Source organism: Gallus gallus, chromosome 21 (assembly GCF_016699485.2).
Source record: "Gallus gallus isolate bGalGal1 chromosome 21, bGalGal1.mat.broiler.GRCg7b, whole genome shotgun sequence".
NCBI lineage: Eukaryota > Metazoa > Chordata > Aves > Galliformes > Phasianidae > Gallus > Gallus gallus.
In genome coordinates, this window is record NC_052552.1 from 3,706,895 (window position 1) to 3,726,036 (window position 19,142).

A 19,142-nucleotide genomic window follows, 5' to 3' on the forward strand; every position below is an offset into this window, starting at 1 on the left:
GGAACAGGTAACACCACGTGGCAAACCAGGCTATCTGTTATTCTGTTGAGGAAGTCAAAGTGTGAGTAACTAGAAATTAATAGCAAGCTGTGTGTACAAAACTGTTGTATCTTAACCCACAGATAGATTTATTGCAGTTTTATGCACATTTTTTTTACCACTGAGTAGGGAAATACTTTTCTGTTGCCTGAGCCTTCTGCATGTGAAATGCTGCATCCTAGCTAGGACTGAACACTAGCTGCCAAAAATCCCCTCTGATATTCTGTGTGTATTTGTCCTTGTAGTTGTCTGATATTTCTCCCATTGGACGGGACCCATCAGTGTCAAGTTTCAGCAGTGCTACCCTCACACCTTCATCTACCTGTCCTTCTCTGGTGGATTCAAGATGCAATTCAATTGACCAGAAGTACGTACAGGATATGGATAATAGAAATACTTCTCAGTGCACATAAAACGCTTTGCTGTTTTCTGAGTTTTTTCCCCCATTCCTCCTTTTCTCTACGTTTAGATATTTCTCTGTGTAGAACTGTGCCTTAGTGTTTGCAGTCACTGCACAGTTATTCTCTTCCCACTGTTTTTTACTTCTGGGATGTTTTTATCCTTTGTGGTGAAAGAACGGTCAGATGTGGTGTTCTGAGGACCATCTTTAATAAGTTTTTTTTTAGAGGTCTTTTAAAAAGCCCTGTGAACAGTAACTCAGAATAAACTCGTTTGGCCAGTAATCTCATTTTCTCAGCTGTAACTATGAATGATCTTTCTGATGAAATTGGAAATAGCTGCCTTTGTTCTTTCTCTGCTTAACATCCGTGAGAGGAGTACTGAGTACTGCATCAAACTGTAGTAAGATATGTTTCTGTATTGTGACTGCATTTTACAAGAGAAACAAGGCAGAAGTAGCTGGAAACTGCTTACTAGCAGTTACTGCTTATCTCCCTACAACAGTTGATTCCACACATTTGAAGAGAAATTGTTTAATATGGTACAGAAGGCTCCCAGTGTCATACAGAAAGTTTGGACTGGAAGATGAAGCTTGCAAGACAGGCTAGGTTGTAGATGTGCTTTAAATTCTGTTGTCAGATTCGGTTGCTTTTAGTGATTTACTTATTCTGTCCCTTTTTTTTTCTTTTTTTTTTCATTTAAAGGACACCAGAAGCAAATTCTCGTGCCTCCAGTCCCTGTCCTGAGATGGAACAGTTCCAGATAATCCCTGCAGTAGAAAATTCCTATCTTGCCAGAGCTGGAAAGAATGAATTCCTGAATCTTGTTCCTGACATTGAGGAAATCAGACCAGGGTATACTTTCAGTTCTAGTAGCTCTTACTGTGGCTTCCTGCATGTTGTCAGAAGGGCTTTTCAGATCTGTAGTTTCCTTACTCCATTTGAGGATGGTAAACAGGTGATAGCAAGTGGGGGGGAGGATTGGTGAGAGTAATACTGATACTTGGTGTCTGTAGAATTAATTCCCTGCACCTACTAACTCACTTTCTATTGACTTAAATGTAAAATATTTTTTTTACCATCAAAACTATGGCTAAGAGTCACTGAAATGGAGATCTTTATGGGTCCTTTCTCTGTCAGACTTTTAAATAGTTCTTGATGACAAAATTCAGATTGCTATAGAAAAACTTTTTTTTTGTCTGCAGCAACATTAAGAAAATATTAGGGACCAAGTCCTGTGTAGTGTTTGCAGTTTATAGAAGTACTCAGTAGCTGCCTTTTGTAAGGAAAAATTTATTCATACTTATTTGTGGTGTTTTTTTCTTTGGTTTGCTTGTTTTTCCAGCTCTGTGGTGTCAAAGAAAGGATACCTCCACTTCAAAGAGCCACTCTCCAGCTCCTGGGCCAAGCACTTTGTGGTGGTCCGCCGTCCCTATGTTTTTATTTACAACAGTGACAAAGATCCTGTGGAAAGAGGGCTCATAAACTTATCCACGGCTCAGGTGGAATACAGTGAGGATCAGCAGGCAATGGTAAAGGTCAGTCTGAGAGCTTTAGTTGTTTTATGTGAGTTGTTGTTTTATGTGTAGAGCAGGATCATCACTACAGGCAGTGATCCATAATATCCTGTGGGTCACTTCTGGTCTGCAATGCATCTCTGTTTTAGAGATTTGTCTGGCATCTGATAATTCTGCCCACATGGTTCCCAATTTGTTCAAAATTCTTATGATTTGGACATAATCCTATGAGAGATTAATGAGGGATTGTATTTGGTTTTATGAGTTCTTGTTGGTACAATGGCCCTGTTTGTTTTTCATGTTTTTCTTAACACAGACATTCTGTTTGTGTTTTTAAAAAAAAAAAATGAAATTAACTTTACTAGTCCATCCCAGCAGCTCTTAAAGTCCACATGCTTGAATTAAAACTTCTGTGGATGGTGTCCCTTTTCTCTGACTAGTAATATCCTGGAAATGACCATGAAACTTAAAGGAAGGACCTTAGGTCTGGTCTATTTTAGAGGATGGACATAGCACTCTCTTTCTGAAGGAGGGATTGTGCATCAGCTTCAATGTCTGTAGGCTTTGTTATTTTAAATTGTCCTCAATATTACAGACACCCAACACCTTTGGTGTATGCACAAAGCATCGTGGGGTCCTGCTCCAGGCCATCAATGACAAAGACATGAATGACTGGTTATACGCCTTCAACCCACTTCTTGCTGGCACGATACGGTAAGAGGCAATTCCTGAGCAGGCAAAGAGCTTAAAAATAGTCATAAACAAACAGGCAAATGGTTTGTCGCAGAATTGAGCCCCGTTCTGAAGAAGTTGATGGGATGGTTGAGCTGAAGGGAGGCAAAGGAGTGTGCAATAAGAGAAAAAAAAAAAAAAGTTCAAGAAATGCAGTGGTTGCTGCTTTGGCTTGTGACATTCTTAATAATATGTATACAATCTGAATGTGCTGTTACTGTGCTGTGTCAAATGTTACTTACAGTGCCTTAAAAGAACCCATCATCCTTCAAAGGAGCACAGCCGAAGAGTGAACAGTCTTTCTGGTTATAGCTCATGATAGATTTTACTTTCTAAACTTGTAAAGCTAGGACTGTATTAAAGGGCAGAACAAAAGATGGAGAAACTCTGGGGAAGGGAGAAAAGTCCACTTCCAGAATTCAACAAATGGTTTTTCACTTTTTTTTTGGTGCAGGTCCAAACTGGCTCGAAGACGGACAGGCCAGCTGAAGTACTGAGTCCATGTAATGTTCTCATCTGTTCTCCCTAACTCCTATTCTGATAGATAAAGTGTTACCTCTCATTTTCTCTTTGTGATTCTTGACAGTTTCTCTTGTATGTAATCCTGTGGCTTAACAACCCCTACCTTCCCACCTCCTCCATTGCATTTTCTAGATATTCTAACACTATTTCTTTTCACTTGTGCAGAGAATCCTACTAGTAGCATGTGGCCAAACAAAAAGGAGGAAAAAAAGCCTGATTATGCACGACTCTAAAAAGAAAAAAAAAAATTCCTATAACAATTGTTTTTTCATTCCAGCTGACCTTCTGGTGTCTGTCCCACTGTACATTGTTGTCTGTCTAGAATGCTACAGGTCTTACATTCGATTCATGACTTGGCAGTAGTCATTGGTTCCCTCAGGGCAAAGTGCTAATGCCAGGGAAAGATTATTCCTTCTATTGTAGACATTACCCAGTCAGGAACTGCAATAGCTCCTCGGGCTTTCCAGCCTCTGGTTTAAACTCTTTTGAAAGCTGACATTGGATAAAACTATCTGGGCAGACTGGACTTTGGACTTGGTGCAAGTTTTTGAGCTCTCTGGGTCTAACGGGCTGGAAAGAAGTAGGGAAGGAATCTGGAGGGGCTGGCTGCAGTGATCTGCCTTCCCATGTTTGCTGTGGGTGTGCAGGTGAGCAGTGCTTGCCTCGAACTCTTCCACTAAAATGTAATGCTGCTCTGCCTCTGAGTTGAGCAGACAGAACTTCTGCTAATGTGAGGAAAAACAAACCATGTTATATTAGGTAGAACCCCTGAAGTTTTAGATGCTCACCCTCACATTTGATGCAGGTGGAAGGAGCCAGCGTGGTGGTTCCCTGGAGCCTTTTCAGGAGATCACCACAGGAGGGCAACATCTCCCCTTTCTGCTTTTAGTTCAGCCTTTCTAGTTCCTGTAGCGACAGTTCTCACCTCTTGGAAGACATTTACACTTGTAATCGGTTTGTTAGGGAAGACAGGTCTTTGGCGTCATTCTGAAATGCCTGCTTTATGCATGCATCCCGTACCTGCAATACTCAGCTGCCATCCCGTCTGTCAATGGGAAAAAGTATCCACTGTCTACAGCCTGCTTTCTGGACCTTGCACTTGCAGTATTCTTCAGGGAACAGCAGGACACTTTCACTTCCTTTTGGAATAATTGTTGAATGTCTCTTAATCTACCTGCTGCAATTTTCATCAGCTAACCTCCCTAGCTATCATTAATTTCAGAAATAATCCTTCCTTGAGGGCAGATCAGATGGACTTTGATCCTGGTCAGTGTGGTGTGACAGTTAGCTTCTTGGAGATCAGCTGGGTGGTGTTGGTTCTTGACCTGCGATGGAAGTTCTCTCTGAGGCAAAGCTTTGCTCCTTGCCTCAGGAAAGGAAGGCAGAATGAGTTTCCTTTCTAAGAAGTGAACTCATCTTTCTTACTTAGGTTTTCAGGGAGGTTGGAGGCTTTTGTTTGTTTCATTTTGTGTGTTTCAGACTGCTATGCTGTAGTTTTGTGACGTGGGTGCTGGTAGGGCTAGCTGTGATCCTGGGCAGATGTACCAGGATTTCACCTTGGGTAGAGATGAAAGGGTTTCATGCCACCATTACAGTAGGCAATCTAGGGGGAAAAAAAAATGTGACTCCAGCTCAGGAAGGTCATTTTAGTTCAGATCACTCACCACCAGGTCACCCCATGCCTTGGGACTTCTGTGGCCAAAAGTATATGTGGGACTGCCATCAGCTGAGCAATTTTCTTTTAGCTTTATGGGTTTTTCATTCAATAAAATGCAATGCATACTGGGACCTCCTAAAAGCATAGCTGGAAAGGGGAGATGCAGTCTGATACTAGCTAGGGCATATCCTTATTTATCAGTATAGTATTCAAGTTAAATAATGTGCTCATCCCATCTCCTACGGTCCTCAGATTTATTTCAGAACTGGAACCCTGTGTGTGTGTGTGTGTGTGTGTCCTGGGGACCCAGGAACGTAGCAGAGAGGTGGTTGTTTTTTGGTTTTGTCTTGTTGAGAGTGTGTGACTCTCAGTACAGTGGTGGTAGTTCTCTGTTCTGCAATGGACGATATGCACTTGCAGTGTGTGGATAGTAGGACTGCTAGTGCTGGCAGTGGGCTCCCCAGGCTGGAGCTAAGCTCATCTCAACATGCATTGAGAATGAAGTCGATTGATTTTAAGCACTAAGTTGTTACTGCCACCATCGCCACTGTTTGCCATGGAAGTGGAACCAGTCTGAGGAGGCCTAGCAGTTTAAGTGGTTAAGTTCATGTGACGCACTGAGAGATAGAAATTTTTGTTTTTATCTTTTTTTTTAATCTAGAAGAAAACTAGTTTTCTAAGTCTTTGCTTTGGATAAACCAGAAAATGAACTGTGGGTAAATGAACATTGCATAGAAACACGATTAAAGGATTGTCCTTTGAAAACAGGAAGAGGCAGATGCTTATTTTATACAGAGCTGGAGATGTTGCAGTTGTATTACGTAAGTGTCTTATAACCGAAGATCCCAAGCAGCTTCTTATGACTTGGTGTCTGTGTGGATAGCAGGTCATCAGAACAGAATGCTATTTTTAATCATCAGTATCTCTTAGAGCTGCATAATCTTGACAAAATCAATTCTCACATAGACTTCAAGTGGGCATTACTGTGACTGGGTCTGGCCTAAATACAGATTTTCACCAATTACTGACATTGGTTTCCCTACTTAAAACTGGATGACTGAAATGAACTAAAATTTTCTTTGGAACGAAAGCAAAGCCAAAAAAAAAAAAAAAGAAGTGAATTTCTATTCACTTCGAAGCTGTTTTGATCTAACCCAACAATTAAAAAAGTTCTGTTCAGAAACAGAACAAGAACAGAAAAACGTGCCAAGCTGCCTTCTGCTGACATTTAAAAACCCACTCTTGGTTACCTGCTGCATGCTTGTGGGGTCCTGGAGTCAGACAGCTCTCAGGACCCAACCACTGGGCGCCGGGCGTCCTGCTGGGGGTCTGCCAGCCCACTGAGCAGAAACACTGCTGGTAAACCTGACAGGCATTTCTTGAATAGAACTGGGAGTGAAACCGTGCCGCAGTTTGGGTTTTTTTTATGTTCCTGAGTAAATGGGAGGAGAAATGGCCCAATGAAAACCCTGTCATTTGTAATACAGCTTCCTGGGTATTTTTAAACTCAACCTTCCATACTGTATTTTGGAAATGCACTTTAAGTACCCGTTGAAGAAGATTCCTATATTCTGGGATGCAGAAGGGAAGGTAATATTATTTCCAAACCACTGAGAACTGTGTTTTTCTTTTTTTCTTTTGCTAGTATGTAATAGTTCTTATTACTGATCAGCAAGATATTTCAAAGCAAAGACTTTACCTTTTGCTGCTTGTTATCTAATTTACAGGGATTTAATTTTATGTAATGTATTGTATATTTATACATCTGTAATTAATTGCACATTAGATAAGAAAGAGGATTAGCTTTAGAATAACACCTGTTGGTACTCTCCAATAACTAATACTGCCTATGCATTTGCATCGTTCTGGTACTCTTACACAGCCTTAGTTTGTGTTAGTTGATACTGTGGTGGTGTTTTTGTTGAACATGCAGTTGTTCACCTGCTGCTCGAAGGAAGGATACTAATGCTGCTCTGGAATGGTTTGCTGAATGTACTTGAAAATGGATCTCTAACGTGTGCGTTGCATCTCTCCATTGTGGTTAACAACACCAATACGTGATCTGAACTGTACTGTATGTAGCAGGAATGTATTAATTTTGTACTTTGTTTAAAAACATCAGGTGTTCAAGAACAGGATGGAGATTCTTTTTTGTTCAGAAGGCCATTTATGCGTTCTAAGTGTTTGAAATCAAAACTAGTCCAACTCAAACCAGATGGTTGTGTCCAATGTCAATTGGAACAGTTTTAAATTAACAGGAGCAGACATACGTGTTCACAGAATGGAGGGTGTGGGGGTCCTCACTCTCCAGTTCGTACTGTTGCCAAGTAATGGTCTGATCCTGAGCAGTGCTGAGCTACCTCTTGCTCACGTGGAAACCTAGAGTGAAGCAGAGGGAGTCTTGGATGATCAGCACTTCCCAGGATCAGCTCTTAATTTCCCACTCTGCTTGTTCATACTTCATGTGCGGTTGATTAATGTTCTTGACTTTGGACATGAGACATGCTGTTGCACTGAAAGACATTTTTTCTTTTAATTGCGGTTCTCGTTTCTGTTCAACCTCTCCGTACACAAGGTATACAAGGTATACGCTGTATAAGTGGCCTTCTTGAACAAATCTCTTTGCAAACTGATTTCATCCCAGCGAAGGAGTGCATCAGCAACACTGTACATTAATTTCAGATTTTCATTTTCATGTTTTATTTTGTAAATATCTGATGTTTGGAGCTTGAGTATACAAAATGTAAATATAGTTCATGTATTTGTACTAATTCTGATCCATTTGCTGTATAGCCTTAGGTGTGCAATGCAGATATTATCTAACTGTGTATGGTAACCTTGCACCACTGAATTGTTAGTGAACGAGGTGAAACAATAAAGGTACAACCAGTGCATTAGCAGGTATAACGTGTGCTCCTTTTAGTATGATTTAATTACCAGTATCTTAACGCATTGTTTTCAAAGTCTATTCCGAGCAAGCTTATGCTTCTGTAGAAAGAAATTTGCCTCAGCTGTTCTTGAGCAAGACGAGAGGCTCTCCTTATCTGTTGTTATTCTCTTCCTTCTGCTATGCTCTGCAGCATTTCTAAGTAGCATTTGGATCATCAAAAGCATCAAAAGATGATTTTGCTCAACAGATAAAAAGGCTGTAGTAGTGCTGCTGGAGCTGAATGTGCTTACCTGAGGATGCTGGCCAAGGATAACAGTGAGTGAACTCCAGCTACTGAACCCCACCAGCTGCTGTGAGCTGCCAGCTGTGGGACTGGGGGCACCCAGCAGTCCTGTGGGCCGTCCTTGTTGGGAAGGGAGCCTTGTGCTTAACTGGGGCTGCTGTGGGGCTGCATCCGCTCCCCTCCTGCCGTGCAGCTGCAGGCGCTGTTCCTCAGCTCTTCTGTTTCCTTTCTCACTGTGGTGCTTGCGGCACTGATGGCAGGGGAGTACAATTTTCCAGCACTGGTGTTTTGGCAATTAATGCTGTTTAATTAAAGGAGAGAGGAAACAAGAGTTGCACAGCACCCAGCCGGCCGCGAGGCCCCGGGGTTGGGTGTTCGCTGCCAACATGTGTGGGTTTGTCCATGGGCGGGCGGTGCCTGAAGCACAAATCTGCGGCCTGCCGCCCTCCTGCGGGTTTGGCTGCTGAGGAAACCTCTCCGGTGCCAGCACCCCTCGGCCGTGCCGCTGCTCTCCTGCCCCCGGGGGCTGCTATGCCTGTGCAGGGCTTCGGGGCCCTTCCGTCTCCCTGTCCCGGGGTCAGGCCCAGCGCCGTGTCCCACAGCTGTCCCTTTAACGGGGTGAGGCGCTCGGCGCTGCGCTCCTCAGGCCTTGAGCCATCGCCCCATGGGCGGGAAGGCGGCGCTGGGCGGGATCAGCCAATGGCCGCGCTCCGCCCCGCCCCCCCCGTCCCGTGCGGCTAAGGGAGCGAGCGGCGCGCGCCGCGGCCGTCCGTCAGTGAGAGCCGTCCGTGAGGGCCCGCAGCGCCGCCGCCATGGCCGAGTGAGTGCGGGCGTCGGGCTTCCCTCAGGTGGGGCCGGGAGGGGGCTGTGCTCGGCTGCCTCCGGGGATGGCCGTGAAGCCAGGATGCGCTGCCCGCCTCAGGGAGCGGCCCCACCGAGCGGTGCCGGGGCGGCCTTCCGCCGTGCGTTTGAGGCGGCTCCGGCGGCGCTCCCGGCCTCCCCCCCCCGCCGCCAGGAACGCGGTTCCCCCCGTGTGGAACGCGACAGCTCCGGGAGGGGGGAGGAGGGCGGGAAGGGCGCCGCCGCTGCGGGGAGCCGGGCGCTGGGTCAGCCCGATGACGGCCCGCGGCCTCTGCCCGGGTTCGCGCCCAGAGCCGAGCCGGGTCCCGGAGCAGAAGCGGAATGGCGCCTGGTGGGACGGAGGCCGCCGGTTCCCGAGGGCGGAACGTCCGAGTAGGGCATGGTGTAGGCCGGGTCGCTGCTGGTGCCTGACGTGTGTGGTTCTCCCCCTTCCCAGAGCTGATATTGCGTTGATCGGACTGGCCGTGATGGGTCAGAACCTGATTCTGAACATGAACGATCACGGCTTCGTGGTAAGTGAAAGAAAATGTCGTGCAGAAGGGCTGACTCAGTAGCTCCTCGGCCGGAGCTTTGCGTTTGGTTTTTCTCCTTGTGATGCCCTAATGGGTGGTGTTTCCTCCTTTTAATCGTAACCCCCGCTGCCCTTTGCCCTGTTCCCAGAGAAATGCAGCCTGGCGTGCCTGTACTTGGTCAGCTACCTGGAGCCGTGGCTGTCTATAAGTGTGCTTTTTCTCTTAAGTTTGCTTTGGGCTTGGCCATTGACAAAAGGCTCTTGCAATAACATGCTACAGGGCTCATCCCTACTCAGCATCTTTGGGTGGAACGCATAATGTTGAGCTTTGTTTATGTAACCTGTAGCCTGAGCTCGAGTAACCTTTCAGCTGTCAGCTTTATTAACTTGTTTTCTTGCTCCTCCAGGTCTGCGCTTTTAACAGGACGGTTTCCAAAGTGGATGACTTTCTGGCCAATGAGGCCAAAGGAACCAAAGTGATCGGTGCTCACAGCCTGGAGGAGATGGTCTCGAAGCTGAAGAAGCCTCGACGCATCATCTTGCTGGTGAAGGCTGGAAGTGCAGTGGATGATTTCATCAATAAATTAGTGAGGCAGATGTTCTTTCTAACTGTGACTTCTCTGTCTCTTGGGGAAGTTTCCTCTGAAAGATCTCAATTGTTTGTCAGTACTGAATCTTTGAGTCCGGACGAAACGCTGATTTATTTTTTGCAGGTGCCGTTGTTGGAGACTGGAGACATCATAATTGATGGTGGGAATTCTGAGTATAGAGATACCACGGTAAGCCTGTTTCTTACCCAAAATGGATGGATAAAATACACTTCCTGTGATTCTTTCTCCTCTGATCATGAGAACAGTTAGCCAATAAGATACCATCTTCCCTTGGGAAGGCCAAACTGAGTTCTCATTGCAGAACTAGATTATACAGTCTATTAAAAAACAGTTTTGGCAATAGTTAAGGATTGTTCTGTAAGTATGTCTTATAGAAATTTCTTAGATTGCCAAAGATTATTTTTATTGACATCTTTTTAGATGTTGAAGGCTCTTAGAAAACATCTTGTTACAGTCTTAAGGAGTTTTCATGGAGATTAGAACATCTGAGGATATTTACTGAATTGGTTAGGACATGCCAGGGTCCTGAAATGCAGGTTCTGGAGTGGCGTGGACAATATTGCATTAGCTATTGTGTCTCTGTCCTACGGGACTGCTGGAAAATGCAATAAGACAGAGTAGCTGCTTTGGCTGTCTTGGTAACAAAAGCAGGACAGCAGTGATCTGGTTCTTCAATCTTTTTTTTTTTTCTTTTTTTTTTCTTAAGGCCTATGTATGAGCAAACTGTTCCTTAGTGTGTCTGGGATGACTGTTAAAAATGTTGCAAGTAATTTAGTATTTCTGCATGTTAGAGGGGGTAATGCTATCAGCCCTTCTGCTTTTGCATTCTTATCTTAGATAAGTGAGTTGGGCAATCAGAGTGAAAAACAGGTCTTAAATGAGGTTTAATACTTGGAGAGCTTGCAGCTCTGCTTATGAATCTGAGGCTGTGTTTCTCTCCCACTCAAAGGGAATTAATTTCCCATACAGTTATCCATGATTGCACCTTTGCTCCATAACGAAATCAGCAACTTGGGCTTATTCTGCCTACCTCATATCTCAGCACACAGCCTGTGTCACCTGGCACTTAATCCTGAGATGTTTCCAGCCTCAGTACTGCACTTTTCTACCTGTTGGTTATGAGGAATTTGTTCTCTCAGCATGACGCTTTTGCAAGGATCTGCGTCAGAGCAGCACTGAGTTTCCTAATGTTCACTTTTGAGTATGCACGAGCATTGTCTGAAGTTGTTTGGTAGCATGTCTAAAGCAGAACTGAAAACCTGGTTTCAGATCTGGTTTACTAACCTTTGTTTGTAAGGCTCTGGTATTAAAAGATATGTAAATGACTTTTTGTTGTTCCAGAGACGCTGTAAGGAGCTGCTGCAAAAAGGCCTCTTATTTGTTGGAAGTGGTGTTAGTGGTGGAGAGGAGGGGGCCAGATATGGTCCTTCACTCATGCCAGGAGGATCCAAAGAAGCCTGGTAAGTGTGAGCTGGTAGATTCTTCAGACTGGTCTGCAACAATCATTAGTTCATGCTGAGAGCTGAAGGAAGGAAGGAGGAGGGGTGTGGGTGTGGAGAGAACAAGATATGTTGCCATCTTACTTCCTCAAGGTTCAGTATTTCTCAACCTAGCTGGAGTCACCAGCCAGTGCCAAATTTTTTATAGCAAGAAAAACTAAGTCAGGTTTTTCTTTCTGGAATTCACAGGTAAAAGTAATACCCACAGAAATCTAGATGGAGAAATATATGGGAGGGAGAAAGTACTTCTTTTGGAATTTAAGCAAAATTCCTGTGTGTTGATTATGAACCTCTGGATCACCTTGGATTTTTCTTGTAGGGAACACAATGTGACTTTGCTTCAGCTCTGCCACTGATGCTCTTGGAGTATGAGCTTATATCATTACCAACCTTAGTTTCCCCATCTGTAAAATGGAGAAAGTAATACTTGAACACCTTCAGGTCCATTAGGCTTGACTGCACAGTACTTTTAAATGTATAACATGGTCTGTCCCCTTTTCTTGCAAGCAGTGTCTAGTTCTGGGGAAAACATACTCTATTTTGTGACACTACTGCGTGATGTGTTGTCAGCCTGCCTGCATGCCCTCATCCCATTCCTACAGGAGGATGCATCATACAGATGGATTTTTCTCTTGTGGTGGTTGTGTCCTCTTCTTACCTGCTGAGCCATGTTATTTCTATCCACAGGCCACATATCAAGACCATATTTCAAAGCATTGCTGCTAAAGTGGGATCTGGGGAACCTTGTTGTGACTGGGTAAATATTAATTTGGTACTGCCCTTAGCCTGTGTAGGTAGCTCATGCATAAAATGCTGTGAAAGCTATCCACGTTGCTCTGTGGGTTTTCTGGCTGCCTGCCTTCAGTTCAGATTGACCAACTCTGATATGTTACCCAATCCCGTAGGAGAAAAATGTTTTATGGCTGGGTCATGGTGGGGAAGCAAAGCAGATCTGTGATTACAGCGACAGTGTTTTCTGTTAGCGCTGGGCTTGTGAAGCTTTAATGGACAGAAGGAATCCATAGATAGGTATCAAATACTGAAAATGGTGACAGCAATATTACTGATGGCTTTTTTATTTTTATTTTTTGTATTTTTTGTATTTCTTGACAGGTAGGAGAGGAGGGTGCCGGACACTTTGTGAAGATGGTGCACAATGGGATTGAATATGGAGACATGCAGTTGATCTGTGAGGCCTACCACCTGATGAAAGATGTTGTGGGCATGGACCACGATGAGATGTCACAGGTGATTTGCAGTTTTTTGGTGTTCTCCTTTCCTGAGCCATGCTGGCTGGCTGCACTTGATAGAGGCAGCTGGGCTTGGTTAAAGCTGTTGTATGTGGGTAAAGTTAATTTTTCTGGCTTGTGCACCTTTGGCCAAGGCCAGATGCACAATGTGCCTGAACTCCAAATAGCCGTGAGGTAGGGAGCAGCAAGCACTTACACCTGAATGTTTACAGGTGTTGTCTAAATTCTTCTGTTCTACAGCTGATTTCTCCTTAGGAAGCAACATCTTGCCTGGCAAAAGCTAGTAAAATTAGTAACTGACCTAATACGAACTCCTTCTGCAAGCATACATATGCATCTGTGTTTATATGTACATCAGTGAATCAGTAGATACGTGTTAGATAACATACTGAATTGGTGTGTACTATCTATCTGTCTGCATGTACTTTTTCTCCTCTTTCAGGTATTTGAAGAATGGAATAACACTGAACTGGACTCTTTCCTGATTGAAATCACAGCCAATATTCTCAAATTCAAAGATAAGGATGGCAAATACCTCCTCCCAAAGATCAGGGACAGTGCAGGACAAAAAGGCACGGGGAAGTGGACGGCAATTTCTGCCCTGGAATATGGAGTCCCTGTCACTCTCATAGGTAAATGGCTCTTTGATCGAGCCTTGTCTTTCCTACCTGCACATGGCATATCACACTAAGGAGCATTGTAATAATAATAATAATTAAAAAAAAAAAAAAAAGGCAGTGGGGAAATCCAAAACTTTGTTGGTTGACCACTGCTTGGTAAGTTCTTGTTTTTCAGATGTCTCCTTAAACATTTCCTTCTCCTGTTTTTATGAATAACTGCAAACAGACAAAAATGCAGGGACTGGACTGTGCTGGTTTTGTGCCTAGTAAGGCTGCTCATCACAACTCAGAGAAGATGGAATGTATTTTGTCATTCCTTAAGATTATATTCCTAAGAGATAGAAGAATGTACCTGCTCGCATGCAGCCCTAGTGCTGTGGTGTCTACACTTCCATCCAGCCTTGTGACACAGGAGTTGTAATACATTCGCAACACTTTTAGAAGAACCTCTTAACCACAGGGCTGGTGTAGGCTTTCCCTTTGAGTAAATAAGATGACTCAGCAGTTTCTTTGCTCTCAGGTTGGCTTTATTTGTCTTGCTTTCTCCCCTCTTCTTCTGTTGCCTGAATGTTCAAGTCGCGTTCCCTTAGAAGATAAACTGTATTCAGTGTCCTGAAATGAGTAACTGGAGTGATAGCCTTGAGAGAAATGTGGCTGCACTGCAACAATGTATTTTTACAAAGCAAGCTTTGTAAATGGTTTTAATGTTCTGCCACAGTTACAGGCTGTCAGTTGTGGGCATGAAAAACAGTTTCTCATTTGGGCTGTTGCGATGTTCCTCGGTTTAGTGTTCGTGCAAAGACTGGGAGTGGAGAAGACACTCCCTGATTGGTGCTGCCCAGCGCCCGGGTGCACTGTTAGGTAACGATCAGTGGATAAGGAAGTACTACACACAACAGTCCTGCAAACATGGCCATTCTTAGGGCAGTTTCTGTGTGACTTTATTGCATAAGCATGACTTGCAGTCTCCTTGTGAAGGCAGAGTCATGCTACCTCTGCTTTTTCCCAATGCCCTTCCCTTCCTCCCACCTTTTCCTCCTCAGCAGTAGAAGGAAGTTTTTGCAGAAATGGAGAGGCGTGTGTTCTGATTTTGATGCAGTCTGTTAATCCCACAGCAGGGAGGATCCAGAGTCCTCTACAGATGTGACTCATTCTTCTCTGCTTTTTTTTTTTTTGTAATTCACAACTGTTTTTAAGGAGGAAGAAGAGTTCAGTATGAAAGCTTTCTTTTTCTTTTTAATCACTTTTAAATTTCCTTCTTAATTGCTTTCCCCCTATCAGACTCTGGAAAGAAAACAATTTTTATTTTTATTCTCATTTAACCGTGCTATTTTCAATTGCAAATAAGTACAACTTAAAACAGCATGATTAGAAATAGACTAAGTCAGATCAAGAGGTTGGCATTCAGGCTTACTCCTTAGGAGCTGAAGACACAACTTGGCTCTCTCCTTAGCCCTGGTGAATGATGCTCAGTAATCTGCTTAGTGGTGTTATAAAACCATCTAGTGGGCTTCTGAAAACTAATGTTGTGAGCCTACTAGATTTATTGAGTTTATTTCCTTGTGTAAGTTAACTTCTTTGTTCAAATCTGCTGATTTGATTTTAGATGTGCTTTCTGTGGGTTTTTTGATCGTTTCAAAGCTGTGTCAGCCAGTATTTACCCAGTGGCTGCGCTGGCTGGCACTATGGTCCCTCAGTAACACAGCTGGAATAGTTTGTTCACGAATTTCCATGTGGCTCTGTTTCACTGTGAGCAGTGGCTCATCGTTCAGTGGCAGTCACTGTGTAATAGGACAAGTGTCTCAGATCTTAATGGTGGTACTGATCTTACTAATTCTATTCTTTCCTACCCTACCCAAAGGTGAGGCTGTGTTTGCACGGTGCCTGTCGTCCCTCAAGGATGAGAGAGTGCAGGCCAGTAAGCTGCTGAATGGGCCTAAATTGACTCAATTTAGTGGGAACAAGAAGGCATTTCTTGAGGACATACGCAAGGTGAGTCATTGTGTTTGCCAAAGTACTTTATTAAAGCTGCTAATCAAAACAAGTTGTGGATGCTGTAAGCTGTGATGAGGGGCTCGTGTCTACTTCTCATTCAACTTTGCAGGATTCATTTCTATTATTTTGTTTGTTTTAGGCCCTGTATGCTTCCAAGATTATCTCCTATGCTCAAGGCTTCATGCTGCTGAGACAAGCAGCCAAAGAATTCGGCTGGACGCTGAATTATGGTGGCATTGCACTGATGTGGAGGGGAGGCTGCATCATCAGAAGGTAATTGAGATGAAGGGGTGATGTAGTTGCTGAGGGGCGAAGAGGAGGCTATTTACTTCATGCAGTGCTAGACTGGGAAGCCTAGACATGAGAAAATCCATGGAGTTTACCTGTTGGTAAGGTTCTGGGAGTCTGTTTCTCTAGTCAGCATTAGAGATTACAGATGACACCAATTTTCTGGTGTCTAAGCTACCACCGATTTTCATAGACTGAGTCAAGTCTTGGCATTGTACTTTTTGATTCTAGGCCATTGTAGAAGGGTACACAGATTGATTTCTGGCTTGTGTGTGTTCTCCCTTAGTGTGTTCCTGGGAAAAATCAAAGACGCTTTTGATCGAAACCCTGAACTTCAGAATTTGCTGTTGGATGATTTCTTTAAGACAGCTGTAGAAAAATGCCAGGTGAGTTTCCAAGGAAGGAAAAACATAAAAACAGCAATATACAGTCTGAACTTCTGTACTTTGTTTCCGTCACAATTTTATTTAAACAGAAAAATGAAAAGGTGGGAAGAACATCTTTGGATCCTATTTATATAGCATCCTTAATCCCCAAGATTTCTAATCAATCTTCGAGCTGTTTGTCTATTTTACCTGCACACATTTGTGAGCAGGAATTAATCATTTATGGCTTTGAGGTATCCTTTAATAGAACATACCAGTCTTAGAAGACTAGGATGTGATATAAGCCATATAATTGAAGGTGGTTGAAATAACACAAGAAAATTACTGAGATTCAAATTAGAATTTTTCAACATGTTGGTGACCTGCCCTTTGAAATACCTACAAATGCTGCTTGCCTCTTTTTCATCAAAAAGCTGAAAAGTGGAAGTGCTGAATGGAAAAAAAAAGGATTTTGCACCACTTCATAAATGATAATCCAGGTATATCAAGCAGCAAATCAATATCTTGCATGTTATTCTAAGAATATCAATGTCAAGATAATACAGGAGCAAACAAACATATAATTGTTGTACCATGGTTCTTCTCTTTAGTTCTAGTGAAGCTACCATTAAAAACTGAAGATTTCCATTGTACCATTACAGAAGAGCCCTAAGCAGGAATACAGTAGTTCAATAGAACCACAGCGTCAGGGAAAAAATGTCTAGCCTGTATGAACATTCTCATCGCTGCCAGGTGCCTTGTGCCTGCTGTGCGCTTGGATTTCAGTGGTACAAAGTATCAAGCTTTGTTCTAGTTGTTTGCAGTAGCACTAAAATAACAGCTGTCAGACCCACCATTCCTTAGACTGTCCAAACAGTGCCCTGATTTGGGCAGGATATGACAGGAGAACTAAAAACAGATTATCTGGCCAACAAAAAAGGCTTACCATTAATAACTCCTTTTATTGAAGCTGATTATTCCATGCAGGTCACTAAATCAGGTGTACAGCTGAAATAACGATTATCCACGTGTCTGTCTGAAGCAGTGTGCTGATTTCTTATGTTTGGGTGGTGGTTGATTAGATGTCCTGAAAACGCCTCACTGTGTTCGTGTTCTTGGGATGCGCTGATGATTTGTGAAGGAACAGCATCCTTGTCTCAGTTGTCATTTGATTGCATGCGAAGTATACGCCTGCATTTTTATTTGCTTGATAGCTGGCTGGCTCACTTGCTATTATTTTGGATCAACCTTTTTGTGTTAAATCATGAATATACCACTGCGTTTGCTCAGATTTAGATTTTATATCATGTGAAATTGCACACAGTGATAAACTGGAATGGTGTACATGCTCACACATACGTTTCTCTCTTTTTTTTCCTCCCCCTCTGCCCCAGGACTCCTGGCGACACGTAATCAGTACTGGAGTCCAGCATGGTATTCCTATGCCCTGCTTCACTACAGCACTTTCCTTTTATGATGGATACAGACATGAAGTGCTGCCAGCTAACCTGATCCAGGTAGGTGCCTGAAATAGTGTGGTAGATCTTCTATCTACTGAAATATCATTGTGTTCTTATTTAATTACTGATCTAAGGATCATGATGACAGTATCTCATGGTCACTCACCACTGTAAAAATATAGGCATTGATTGCCTAATATACTTCAAAACCTGAAATACAAGCGAATAAGATTCTGTGAGATATTAGGCCATAGAATACAAGAGGCAGTGGTATGACAGTGCCCAGTGTGTGTTAGTATTGTATCTCCAGAGCAGGGGGTAATGGTGTTCTTGGATCAAAATTTTTTGTTAAAAAAAAATATATATATATATATATATATGTATATGTATCTTTGGAGTTCTGGCTGTATGTAAGTCTTTCAGGTTTGTACATGTCAGGGAGAAGACAGTTGTCTTTCTGTGAAATTGCTGATGAAGAGATTTTAATAAATGTTTTTTTTTTTTTGTAGTCTTTCCTAATAATGATGCAATAGTTTTGAATGTTGTACCAGAGTCAGATTTCATTTCTTGAATTCATATGCTCATGTCTCAGTGTGTGCCATTTCCAGTACTTGTATGGCTGTCATATTCATGTGTCTTTTTATTTTGTGTGTGTGTGTTCTTATTCTAGGCTCAGCGTGATTACTTTGGTGCACATACATATGAGTTGTTATCGAAGCCAGGTGTATTTATCCATACTAACTGGACAGGCCATGGAGGAAATGTGTCCTCTTCTGCCTACAATGTCTAATGGAAACATTCCCTCTTGAAGCTGAGATACTATAGATCTCACATATTCCTCTGTGAACGCCCCTTTTTACTGTACTGTTAGAACTTGCATTTGCACACTTTTGTAATAACTTGTGGGTATATTTCACATATATAAGAAAGCTAAATAAACCTGCTTGTACGTACACTGAGATGGTTTTTTTCCTTTGCTGCTGGCTAAAATGTCTTTAAGCAGAATTTTATTGTGCTAATACTTAATGCATTTTAATGTGCTAATATTTTTATTGCATTATAGTGCATAAACTCATAGAATCAAGATAGAGAAGCCTGCATTTCAATAATTGCTAAAGTGGAGAGTGGCAGACAGTCAGCGCAGTAAAGCTGCTGGAGATTCCAGGGAGGTAAAGAGTTTTTCTTCTTGTTGGTTTGCAGCAGGCAGCAGCTGGGTTCTTGAAGGTTGATTTCTGGGTATCTACCTGCACGGGGTCCTGCACACTGCAAGCTGCTTCTTGTGAAAGGATGAAGGGTGGAATGGGGCATGGAGAACTTTGATACGAATTAGAGGTGTCAAGACAGGTCTGGCTGTCAGTGGTGGTTCTCTGTGCAGCTGCAGTTCCCCACTGATACTTCTTAGCCTTGTGTTGTGCCTCCTCCTGCCCCGGGCCAAGTAAAATAACCTGCAGCAGCATGCAAAATTGGCTTTGTTTTTCCTCTAATCCCATCATTTTAAGGACTGTTGAAAATTCACCTGGATGCTTGCACCTTTATTTCGCAGAACCTGTCGTGTGATCTGTTTTGAGCTGTGAACTGATGCCTGGATTAATTTTGTGCTCCCTTTAGCAGGAGGGCTGCCCAGCAGCTGAGTGCCAGTGTGAT

The 19,142-nt window shown here is 43.1% G+C and overlaps 2 protein-coding genes across 25 annotated transcripts in view; both read left to right on the forward strand.

The window, feature by feature from the left end:
- KIF1B (kinesin family member 1B) overlaps positions 1-7,769 on the forward strand; it is an 85,041-nt gene extending 77,272 nt beyond the window's left edge. For all 24 annotated transcript variants that reach the window (XM_040651332.2, XM_040651334.2, XM_040651340.2 and 21 more), the window contains 5 exons: positions 285-406; positions 1,143-1,292; positions 1,783-1,975; positions 2,550-2,668; positions 3,141-7,769. In XM_040651332.2, the coding sequence (XP_040507266.1) occupies positions 285-406; positions 1,143-1,292; positions 1,783-1,975; positions 2,550-2,668; positions 3,141-3,183 (627 nt within the window). In that variant the 3' untranslated portion in view covers positions 3,184-7,769. The remainder of the gene's footprint in view (positions 1-284; positions 407-1,142; positions 1,293-1,782; positions 1,976-2,549; positions 2,669-3,140) is intronic.
- A 1,036-nt stretch (positions 7,770-8,805) lies between these two features.
- On the forward strand, positions 8,806-18,457 carry PGD (phosphogluconate dehydrogenase). Its single transcript, NM_001006303.2, has 13 exons — positions 8,806-8,858; positions 9,336-9,411; positions 9,818-9,997; positions 10,124-10,189; positions 11,363-11,481; positions 12,208-12,277; positions 12,634-12,768; positions 13,213-13,402; positions 15,252-15,382; positions 15,525-15,658; positions 15,960-16,059; positions 17,433-17,555; positions 18,169-18,457. Exons 1-13 carry the CDS (start codon positions 8,851-8,853, stop codon positions 18,286-18,288), a joined length of 1,452 nt encoding a protein of 483 aa, NP_001006303.1. The 5' UTR covers positions 8,806-8,850; the 3' UTR covers positions 18,289-18,457.
- The last annotated feature ends 685 nt before the right edge of the window (positions 18,458-19,142 follow it).

Excerpts from the sequence above, each read along its gene's own strand:
- PGD (NM_001006303.2), top strand. Across the intron at positions 15,383-15,524 it reads TTCTTGAGGACATACGCAAG|GCCCTGTATGCTTCCAAGAT; the intron begins GTGAGTCATTGT and ends TGTTTGTTTTAG. Across the intron at positions 15,659-15,959 it reads GGAGGCTGCATCATCAGAAG|TGTGTTCCTGGGAAAAATCA; the intron begins GTAATTGAGATG and ends GTTCTCCCTTAG.